The sequence below is a fragment of the Bidens hawaiensis genome, unplaced genomic scaffold (assembly GCF_021521415.1).
Source record: "Bidens hawaiensis isolate Kalapana, Puna unplaced genomic scaffold, B.hawaiensis_p1.1 tig00031149_1, whole genome shotgun sequence".
NCBI classification, from domain to species: Eukaryota; Viridiplantae; Streptophyta; class Magnoliopsida; order Asterales; family Asteraceae; genus Bidens; species Bidens hawaiensis.
In genome coordinates this window covers 173,573-185,625 of record NW_027495234.1, presented here as the reverse complement: position 1 = coordinate 185,625, position 12,053 = coordinate 173,573, and the positions used below count along the sequence as shown (strand labels likewise).

Sequence of the window (12,053 nt, the reverse complement as noted above, 5' to 3'; positions counted from 1 at the left end):
GAATATCCACCAATCCTAGTTCATAATAGTCTTGCTTCATATTTGTTCCCACAAATGTGATCGACTACGGACTTTTAGAATAAGATAACTTATTCATGGATTAAACATGCAAAATTAGAATTTAACTCAAGATTCCATAATCATATAAAAGAGTTAAATTACAAAAGTCTTTTAAACTTTAATACAAAATAGATCAAATCCAATTACTAGAATATCGAAGTCCTAAGCCACTCGCATGACGCTCATGTTTCGGTCTTTCTAGGAGCTTCGTGAATGGGTCCGCAAGATTTTGATCAGTTCCAACTTTGCGAATACATATCTTTCCCTTTTCAACTTCATCCCTTATGTAGTTGAATCTCCGCTCTATGTGCCTTGTCTTTTGGTGCGAACGAGGTTCCTTGATTTGTGCAATCGCACCCTCGTTGTCACAAAAGATTTCTAGGGGGTCTTGAATGGAAGAGACCACCCCTAGATCGGTAATGAATTTCTTCAACCATGCAGCTTCTTGAGCTGCCAATGAAGCGGCGATGTATTCTGATTCTGTAGTGGACAATGCTACCACTTCCTGTTTTGAGCTCTTCCAAGAGACAGCTCCTCCATTAAGAGTGAACACATACCCAGATTGTGATCGAGAATCATCTCGATCAGTTTGGAAGCTCGCATCCGTGTAACCTTTTATAGCGAGTTCCTCCTCACCAGATCCATATATCAGAAACATATCCTTAGTTCTCCTAAGGTATTTCAATATGCTCTTAACAGCCATCCAATGACTGTCTCCTGGATTCTGTTGGTATCTGCTTGTCATGCTCAAAGCGCATGACACATCCGGTCTAGTACATATCATCGCATACATGATGGATCCTATAGCAGAAGCATATGGGATTTGTTTCATCATGTCTTGCTCACCCTTTGAGCTTGGACATTGAGCTGAACTCAATATGGTCCCTCTTTGAATAGGTACAAAACCTTTCTTGGAGTTTTCCATCTTGAACCTTTTCAAGATTTTATCAATGTATGTACTTTGGTTCAAACCTATCAAGCGCCTTGACCTATCCCTATAGATCTTTATTCCCAAAATATAGGCAGCTTCACCAAGATCCTTGATGGAAAATCTACTTCCAAGCCAAGCCTTAACGCTTTCCATGGTTGGAATGTCATTTCCAAATAGTAGAATGTCATCGACATACAATACTAAGAAGGTAATTATACTCCCACTAGCCTTTTTATACACACAAGCCTCATCAGCGTTCTTGATGAACCCAAAATTTTTGATTTCTTCATCAAAACGATGATTCCAAGTTCTAGATGCTTGTTTCAATCCATAGATTGATTTCTTTAACTTGCATACCTTTTTAGGATGTTTCGGATCGACAAAACCCTCAGGCTGAACCATATAGACATCTTCCTCAAGATATCCATTTAGGAAAGCGGTCTTGACATCCATTTGCCAAATTTCATAATCATAATGTGCGGCTATGGCAAATAATATCCTAATAGACTTTAGCATTGCCACAGGCGAAAAAGTTTCATCATAATCAACCCCTTGAGTTTGAGTGAAACCTTTAGCTACAAGTCTTGCTTTATAAGTATCCAAGTTTCCATGCATATCCGTTTTTCTTTTGAAAACCCACTTACTTCCAACGGCTTTGGAGTTGAGTGGTGGTTCAACCAATTCCCAAACTTGGTTGTCATACATGGATTGCATCTCAACGTTCATGGCTTCAAGCCATTTGTCACAATCATTCTTGGACATTGCATCACGGTATGTGGTTGGTTCATCCGAATCTACCACGTAGCAACCTTCTACAAAAAATCCATATCTTTCGGGTGGATTGCTAACTCTACCAGATCTGCGAACGTTTTGTGTGTTTTGATCAACCACTTGATCACTTTCAACAACCTCTTGTTGAGTGCTAGTATCAACCAATTGTGTATCATCTTGTGATTCTTGATCCTCATCAAATTTCACTGTTCTACTATTAGTTCCTTCCTTAAGGAACTTAGTTTCCAAGAACTTACCCTTTCGAGCAATAATAACATTTTGCTCACTAGGATCGTAAAAGTAATATCCTATATCATCTTTAGGGTAACCAATAAAGATACACTTAGTGGATCGGACTTCTAACTTGTTTGGGGTGTATTGCTTTACATAAGTTTCACAACCCCAAACTTTTAAGAATGATAGCGATGGAGCCTTTCCATGCCATATTTCAAAAGGTGTCTTCTCCACTTTCTTGGTTGGAGCCATATTCAATATGCGAACAGCGGAAAGTAAAGCATAGCCCCAAAATGATAGAGGTAAAGTGCTTCTAGCCATCATCGATCGAACCATATCTAATAGGGTACGATTTCTCCTTTCAGACACACCATTATGTTGTGGTGTTCCAGGTGGAGTAAGTTGTGAAATAATTCCACAACTCTTAAGATGATCTTGAAAAATACCACTTAGGTATTCACCTCCTCTATCACTACGAAGTACTTTGATTGTGGTTTTGAGTTGTCTTTCTACTTCAGCTTTGAAGTCTTTGAACATTTCAAAAGCTTCATCTTTGTGTTTCATTAAGTACACATAACCATATCGACTGTAATCGTCAATAAAGGTAATGAAGTATCTTTCACCATTCCTAGTCATTGGTCTAAAAGGACCACATACATCCGAATGTATGATACCCAATAATTCTTTTGACCTTTCAAAAGTTTTATTAAAGGGTTGCTTTGTCATTTTGCCTTGTAAACAAGATTCACATACATCAAATGAATCAAACTCATTGGTTTCTAGAATACCACTCTTGCGAAGAGTTTGCATGCGATTCTTGCTTATATGTCCAAGGCGACAATGCCAAAGATAGGGATCACCCAAGTCCTTCTTGAGTTTCTTGGTGTTGACATTATACATTGAACTACTATGTGACATACCACTTTGATCTATTTCATATATACCATTCATGGGTATAGCTTTAAAATAAAATATGCCATTCATCAAAACATGAATATCATAATCCATAAATTTAAAATCAAAGCCACATTGTTTCAAAAGGGACACGGAAATAATGTTTCTCCTTAACTTAGGAGCATACAAAACATTCTTCAAAATTACTTCCAAACCACTTGGAAGCTTTAACAAGTAGTCTCCTTGAGCTTGGACTTCAACTCTTGCTCCATTGCCCATAAAGAGACTAATGTCCCCTTTGTTGAGTTGTTTATTTCTTTTGAACCCCTGCAACAAATTGCAAATGTGAGTTCCACATCCGGTATCAAGTACCCATGTATTTGAAGAAATAACATTTAGTTCAACATATATAGTAAAGATAATACCTGAGGTATGCCCCGCATCCCTCTTATCTTTTAATGCATTGAGATAGGTCGGACAATTTCTTTTCCAATGACCTATCTCTCCACACTCAAAGCATGGATCTTGCGTCGCAACCTTTTGCTTCTTTTCCTTCGGTTTGTAGGGCGTAATGGCTTTTCTCTTTCCCTTTCCTTGGACGTGGCCCTTGCCCTTAGCAACACTTGCTTTGGGTTTGGAGTTATGTCCCTTTTTGCCTTCATTGATTGTTAGAACGGGTAAAACCTTTTTACCCATTCCCGCTTCGGCCGTTCTTAGCATTGCGTGAAGCTCACCAATGCTTTTGTCCCATCCATTCATGTTATAATTTATGACAAAAGTTTCAAACCTTTTGGTCAATGAGTTGAGGATCAAATCCGTAGCCAACTCATTAGACACGGGACAATTCAACCTATTTAGCTTTTCAATGTAGCTTTTCATCTTTAGGACATAAGATGAGACGCTTTGGGTTTCCTCCATACGACATGCATGAAACGCTCGAACCGTTTCGAAACGTTCCGCTCTAGCTTGTTGAAGGAACATTTCCTTCAATTGAGTTATCATGTCGTATGCCCCATGATGCTCGAAATCCTTTTGGATTTCGGGAATCATAGTTGCTAACATGAGGCAAGAGGCTTGTACCGAATCTTTGGTGTACTTGACCCAATCGTAATAAGCCTCCTCATCTTCCACGTTAGGCTCGTCGGGAATGGGATCGTCTAAGACATATGATATCTCTTCTTGCTTGAGAACTATTCTCAAGTTGCGATACCAATCCATAAAGTTATTATGGTTTAGACGATCCTTTTCAAGGATGGTTCTTAAGGATAGGTTACGGGTGTTATGGGTAGAGGTGTTTGCATTGTTAGCGGCCATCTACAAAATTTAACAAAGTTTTATTTAGTATTATAAACAATTTTAATTATTAATACCCTTTTATTCCAAATTTTAAAATAATAATTAAATTTTAGAATCCAACGATAAATCAAATTTCGGTTAGGTGACCTTTATCCCGTTATTTGATTTAACAAGGTAGTCAACCTTGACGATTGCAACCCTTTGCAACTTCTAGAGGTATGGGACCATTCGAAATCCTTATTTCGTGTTGGCATGTTTATCCCATCAACACCATTGGACCCCATGCTTAGGTGACCTTTATCACATGGTTTCCAATTCAAGTCGTCCTACTTGTATAAACATGTAAGATTAACATACAAGTGGTTAGGTGACCTTTATCCCACAAATATGTTAATATTACCCTAAGTATATTAGTTTGCTCAAAATGGTTAGGTGACCTTTATCCCATTTAAAGTTCCCTAATACGTTAAGTGTCATACAAAAGGATGGTGTTAGACTTGTTTCCTTGGTAATTATGAAAAAGGGATTTTTAAAGTTTTCCAATATTCTAGTTTGAAAAACATTATGCCATATCCTAACATGCATTTAGTAATATGGCGATTTTGAAAACCAATTTTCAAGGTTCTAGTTATAATAAAACCAATTTTATTATATGTGAGTAATCGCTTAGTTTTAATAAACCCATTTTATTAACTAATTGACGCGATATTACCAAATATATATTAGAACCCGTTTTATGCTAGTTGTCGTTCCTATGTGACGGTTTGGATATCCTAATATCTATCAACCACACATTACATAAAGTAAAACAAACAACCAAGCATACATGCAAAATATAGTCATAACCGAGAACCGCTAAGTTTGACCATACTTGTTAGCCGAAACAAGTATAGGTCATAAGTCTCACCTAAGGGACAAAACATGACACAAGGATGGAATGTTGACTCCCACTTGATCTTGCATCCAAATGCTTCAAGTATCCTTTCCAAGTTGTTGTGTTCTTGTTGGGCTTGTAAATGGGCTCCAAACTTCCAAAAGTCTTCTTGGGCCCAAGAGTGAAATTTATGGGCTTAATGGGCTTGAATCCCATGATGGGCCGGTGAGGCCCAACAAGCCCAAAATTTGGTCCAAGGCCCAAATCCACCAATTCTTGCATCTTCAATTTTTTACAAAATGTATCCTAATACATATTTTTCTAAAACAAAGAAAATGCAACTAATCTATTTATTACATACCAACTTATGAATAAATAAATTACACAAGCCTAAAATATGAATTATTACAACCATATTGAATAATAAATATAACCAACATACACATAACAACAATCAACACATCCAAGGTCTCGGTTTCGGTTATGACACATCCAAACATACCAAATGTTCTAAGCATGCAACCTAAGCAACCATTGCCCAAAAACATCAAAAGGAATCGGCCCCCCCCCCCCCAAGAGGCTACGGCCCAAAATCCCCCCCCCCCAAAAATGCAATTTTGATATTTTCAACATCCAAATGTTAAATGGTTTCCTAAGATCTTTGCATGCATGTCAAGATCTTACAAAACCATGAGGGGTTAAATCCACCAAAATTTCGGACCCCCTTTTCGCCCATGAAAAAATCCGAAATTTATGAACATGCAAGGAGCATAAGTCCTTGTAACCGGCTCTTGATGCCATTGTTGGGTTTTATACAAGCTTATCAAAGTTCAAGTTAACCATTTTAACAAGAAAACGCAACGGAAGCTTAGATTTTAAAACTTGTTATGAACATACCATTATGTTAAAATTAAAACCCAATGAACAAGGATCAATATTACAAGAACAATATGCTCACAAAATGTAAATGTACCTCCTTATACCTTATAGGATGATGTAGGTTGTTGAAGGGGATGATGGATGAAAGGCAAGCCTCCAAAGAAGAAAACCTCAAGAGAGTGATACCCCAAGCCTTTTGCAACAACACCAAGTTATTTGCTAGGATTCTTGAACACCAAAACAAGCTCACAAAACCCCTTTTTTTTCTGCTGCTGCTGCCGTGATTAATTAGGGAGAAAGAGAGAGTTTTTAAGCTTGATTATACTTGAAAGGATTCAAAAACAAGACCCAAATGCATGTGTGTTGAATGGAGGAACATAAAAGGAGAACCAAAGAGTATCTTGGTCTTTGATTGGGCAAAACCACCACCCCCACATGGGTGGCCGGTTTTGTTATGTTTCCTTTTTTTTTTTTTTTTTTGTTTTGTGTTTTAACATTTAAAACATCTCCATTCATTTTATAAAACTCATTTTCATAAAATGTGCATACATCTATTTAATTATTTAACCAATTAAATAATTAGTTTATATAAACAAATTATCCAAATAATTTATTTGAATCCTCAAGTGTGTTTGTTTAGAAAACCAATTTTCTAAACACGTAGTGTTCGGTATTCATTTAAATGATCAAATCGTTAAAAGAATACATTTGGTGTCGTCTAGCTTGTTATTGGGTATGACCCGACTTGGACCAAACACAGTTAGCCACATTAGTATAAGTATGTGTCTCGGGCATACGTAATTCCAACACCTGGGGGTCGGGTTTTATCCGAAAATCCCTCAATAGGTGGACCGCTAGGGGCTCAGTCCGTTCAGACTCGTGGCCGGCTCGGGCTACCTTTAGACAATGGGGGCTGCATACGAAGAACCCGGCGTTACTTAGTTGGTCGTTCAAAAAAAAAATCCCCATTTCGTGTAGTTCAATGAACCTTTCATCGCCTCTTTATTGCCTAAAAAAGTAGTAACTTTGAAATGAAAATAATTGTAATTTTTTATAAAATATATGTTAAAAAAACTTGAATTTTATAGTTCTTTGATACTATATCTACTATTATAATAAACAAAAACCTATTTGTATCACTTAGCATCTAATTATACCATAGTTGTGCCACTTGGCAAGTTTTTTCTCAATCATTAAAACTTGTATTCTTTATTTAGGAAAAAATAATTGAAATTGTTAAATGATAATCACACCTTTCTTTAAATATGCTTCTCCTACTATTATGAGTTAATTAATTAGTAATCAGTAATAAATGTCAATGATAAATGTGTATTGCTGTAAATTGTAATTTTTAAACTTTAAGACCTCAAGAATGAGAGTATCTCCATGGACATGTGAGTATACATTATTCTTTTATGGATAAGAAAATGAAATACATTGTTACTTATTATTATCATTATTTAAATAACAAAATAAAAGGATTTTAGCTTAAAGAATAAGTACTCGGTTTTTGTGAGTTCAAACAATTATGTATTCTTTACAAGTAATCATTGATAATATAATCATAGTCCTTAATCCTCAATATAATAAATAAACATGCGGTTGTGTCACTTAGCATATAATTAGTTAATAATATAATCATAATCCTTAATCCTTAATATAATAAATAAAATTGTGGTTGTATCACTTATCATATAATTAGACCATCTTGTGCCACTTGGCACATTAAAGTTAAAAAAAAACTATTTAATCCCATCTCATATTGCTTAAGGAAGAAATTAATAAGGAAGCCAACTATTATAAAATGCATTTGTCATCATACTTATCATTAGCCCTTTCATGAATTATTGTGTATGGTTACTTAGTTTTAAAAATATTTAATGTTATCTGGACTATATATGTTGTAAAGTCTAATATCCTATATCCGTTGTTAGAACACAAAGATAAAAAGGATGACATGAAATACATGTAGAGACAAATACGGTAAAGTTACATATAAAACTATAAATGTTGTATACAGATAAAACTTTAGAGTATACACCATATCTTTTAAATGTAATTTATTTACTGTAAACTGTATATTTATACAAACTATTTAACACATTATTTGTGTTTTATATTGTGTCGATGTTGAATAAATTTATTTATTCTAACCCGTGTTGTACACAGGATCTTAACCTAGTGATATATAAGTAAAAAAAACCAACCCTTATAACAAATAGTTGAATTTAATAGAGCTTTTCATATTTAATTATCTATTTACACAAAATAATCCGAGAGGAATCAATATTGCCTCAATCTTTTCCTTCTCTATTTTCAGTATTCTAGTTATTAATTGATTGTATTTCCTCTTTCTTTCCCCTTTGTATATATGGGGATTGCATCTCATTGTATCAAGACAATCATTCATCAATAAAGTATTATTTTCTCTTGGTAGCGATTTCATAATGGTATCAGAGCGGTTATTTACAACTCTTTAAACAAATCAACCCTAATCCTAAATCTCAAAGCAGCCGACACCATCCATGGCTGGCAATGCAAACGCCAAGGCAGATTTGATGTGTGTATAATGATGCTCTCACAACTAAGCTTTAAATTTATTAAACAAGACTCCTAAAGAAACCACACAAAACCGGCAAGTGTACCGATCACTAATAGGATAGACCTAAGGAAGTCCGAGTATCGAACAAAAGGACACTTGAAAACGTTAATGATACTTAACCCTAACCAAGACTCACCTAAGAATATTTAAATGATTTTTAATATAATTAACTACTTAACCTAACTTACTTTGACTAAATTAATTAGCTTAACTTAACTTAACGAAACACTTAATGAAACTTAGAAACTTTAATGCAATCGGAGGAAACGTCTACCTAGGTAAGAATCATATTGAAGGTATAATAAGATAATGGATTGAAGACTCTCACGACACCGGTTCCTAAGGATGACTCAACTAAGGTTCACTCAAGAAAGCTAGATCACCTCTCAGTCTCACTAACAAACTCTAACTTACACTTAGTTGATTTTAAGAACAAACCGAGAAACGAAATGTTAAAGTGTTCTAATGCCTACTCTCCTCTCGGACTCACCGACACACTACCCTAATGGAGAAGAATACTACGCAACCAAGGATAGAGGAACAATTTAGTTTAACTTAAACTAGACCAACTAATCGCTCAAAAACCCAAACCCGACAAGAACCGAACCCGCTCTCGCGCGATCCTAATTCTAACAAGCAAAAGCTATGAGACGAGTTTACTTCCTATCACCTCTCGGTCTCTAAGAAGGTGTTCACCCGCTGAATCTAATCAATTAATATACCCACTTAAACCCTACGGCTGATCACCCGCAAACAATCTCTAGACACAAAGTAAAGAGTTCAAACAAGCTAAAATCAATCAAAACCTATTCAATTAATCAAAGCAAGAGGTATATGAGTATAACTAATAAATTCACAGCCACTAAACACAACCTAATTCAATGTTAAACCAAACTTTTCATTAACAATTCAAGCCATGATGATCAACAATCCATAAAACTCATTAAAACCTAACAATATTCATCTAACCTAGGTAGAACTAATAAGTTTAGCCAATAATAATCAATGAACAATAGATGAAATAGATATAAATGATAAACATGTTCATATAAATCTGATTACAAAAGGTTTGAATGCTTAAAAACCAAAAACGAACTCACAAACGTTAAAATAGTCAAAACCGACAACCGAAGGATAAAAGATGTAACCGTAAGCTTGTCCTCCTTGGTTTCTCCTCTAGAGCAGGTGTGGGATGGCTGGAAACTTGAATAATTTCTTTCATAGGGTTTTAGGGTTTATATATATGTTTAAACACCTCATTCCTAATATAAAATAGGTTAAAACAAGCCCACTAGGCCCACTAGAAGACAAAATAGACGTGGTAGCTGATTCTTGAACATTCTTGGCAGCCTTGGGACATGTTGGAATCTACCACATGCTTCTTGAATGGTATGACCTGGTCGCGTAGCTCGAACATGACATTTTCTGACGTTTTTCGACTTTCAGCTCGTTTATCTTCGTTTTTGCGTACCGGCTTCATCCGAGCTCCGTTTTAGCTGATTCTTTTTCCATTTGACTCGTTTTCTCGCTCTCTTCAACATGGGACCTATTACATACACAAACATGTAATTTAATGCAAGAATAACAAAATAATCGTTAACGTTTAAACACAAAATAACATAAAAACTATTAGGAAAACATGTGTGTTTTACATCACATCAAGATTCTACACCCGGATCTATGCGACCTGATATAAACTCACCTCTCTTCGTTCATCCCTCCGATTATCCGAAACAGCTTCACGTAAACGAAACCCTTAAGGACCACAACTACTGGTCACAGGAGATGTTGAACTTCCTGTTCGCCAAAAACAAAGTTTTTTTTTTTGTTGATGGTACTCTCAAGAAACCGGAAGAGAACTCCCCAGATTACATGCACTGGATGCGTGCTAATGCTATGGTAAAGGGATGGCTTACCACCGCTATGGAAAAAGAGATACGAAACAACGTGAAATATGCTGGAACTGCTTATGAGATTTGGTTAGATCTCCTTGAACACTTCGGTAAAGATAATGCTCGAGAGCTTACGAATTGAAGCTCGCCTTGACCAGCACTCAGCACACCGGATCAACCGTTTCAGCATGCTTCACAAAGCTTCGTGCTATTTGTGACGAGATAGATTCATCCGTGTCCGTACCCATATGCGCTTGTAATCGGTGCACTTGTTATATTGGAAAAAGGCTAACCGATGTATAGGAAAAAGATAGGCTATATGAGTTCCTTATGGGACTAGATAATGAGTTTGGTGTGATTAAAACTTAGATCTTGGCAACTAAACCTACACCAATCTTGAACAACGCATCCCATCTAGTTAAAGACGATGAAAACCAAATATCTATTTCTTTAGACAGAAAACCAAATGAAGCTTCCGTATTTAAGGCCTCCTTTCAATATCGTCGAGATGGTAGTGGCAATCGGGATACAACAAAACGTGACAAAGTTGTTGTGAAGGATCCAAAACGAAGCGATGTGGTTGAACATTGCACTCATTTCGGTAGAGATGGCCATAACAAAGACAGATGTTTTAAGAGGATTGGGTACCCGGAGTGGTGGTTGAGTAACAAGGCAAAGCGAGAAGGTGGCAAGGCTGCCTATGTTGAAGCGAACTCAAGTCCTATTCCTGGCCTCACGAAGGAGCAATACGAGACTCTCTTGAATACTTTTGTAGGAGACGAGAATAATCAAAAGGATGACCCGTCACGTATGGGCAACTTCGTAGGTAACAAAGAAAGGGAAGGTGAGTGAGTGATGGACTCGTGGGCCACTGAGCACATTACCTATGATCCAGTCTTTCTTGATGATAACATTAAAAGCAATTTTGAGGCACTAGTCACTATTGCTAATGGCACTAAGGTGCCAGTTAAAGGAAAGGGCAATGGTGTCATAAGGGGGGGGGGGGTACCAAAATTAATAATATCCTATATGTTCCTGATTTTACTTGTAATCTCCTTTCCGTGGGAAAGTTAGCGAATGGTTTACAATGTGTTGTCTCATTTTTCCCTGATTTTTGTATAATGCAGAAGCTTCGTGCAAAGAGCTTGATTGGTGCAGGCGATACCAGGAAGGTCTATATCGGATGGGGATGATGAGGAACAACAAGGTGGCAATGGCAGTAACTAATAGCATATGGCATAAGAGTTGGGGCACAATTCTGGTGAAAAACTCAACAACATTGGTTTCCTTAAAAATGTTTCGTTTAATAAAATGTGTGATTCCTGTTCCAAGACTAAACACAAGAGACTTTCTTTTCCAAATAGTACTATTAAGACAATTGGGTGTTTTGATTTAATACATTGTGATATTTGGGGTAGATATCGGACACCCTCTTTTACCAGGGCAAGGTATTTTTTTTACTATTGTTGATGATTATAGTAGAGCTATATGGATTTTCTTGCTAAAGCACAAAAATAAATCCAGTACGTACATAAAGGATTTCCATAAAATGATTAAAACACAATTGGGAAAAGTTGTTAAAAGAGTTAGGTGTGATAACGGGGGGAGGTCACATCAAAT

The 12,053-nt window shown here is 36.3% G+C and overlaps 1 protein-coding gene across 1 annotated transcript; it reads left to right on the top strand.

Annotated features, from left to right (window-relative positions):
* The first annotated feature begins 10,221 nt into the window (after window positions 1–10,221).
* On the top strand, window positions 10,222–11,285 carry LOC143581704 (uncharacterized). The gene is made up of 3 exons (XM_077064423.1): window positions 10,222–10,520; window positions 10,592–10,730; window positions 10,803–11,285. Exons 1-3 carry the CDS (start codon window positions 10,222–10,224, stop codon window positions 11,283–11,285), a joined length of 921 nt encoding a protein of 306 aa, XP_076920538.1.
* Window positions 11,286–12,053: the final 768 nt, after the last annotated feature.

Coding starts and splice junctions, on each gene's coding strand:
- LOC143581704 (XM_077064423.1), top strand. CDS start 10,222: ATGCGACCTGATATAAACTCACCTCTCTTCGTTCATCCCTCCGATTAT. Junction 10,521..10,591: donor GGAACTGCTTATGAGATTTG/GTTAGATCTCCT, acceptor CGCCTTGACCAG/CACTCAGCACACCGGATCAA. Junction 10,731..10,802: donor TTGGAAAAAGGCTAACCGAT/GTATAGGAAAAA, acceptor ATTAAAACTTAG/ATCTTGGCAACTAAACCTAC.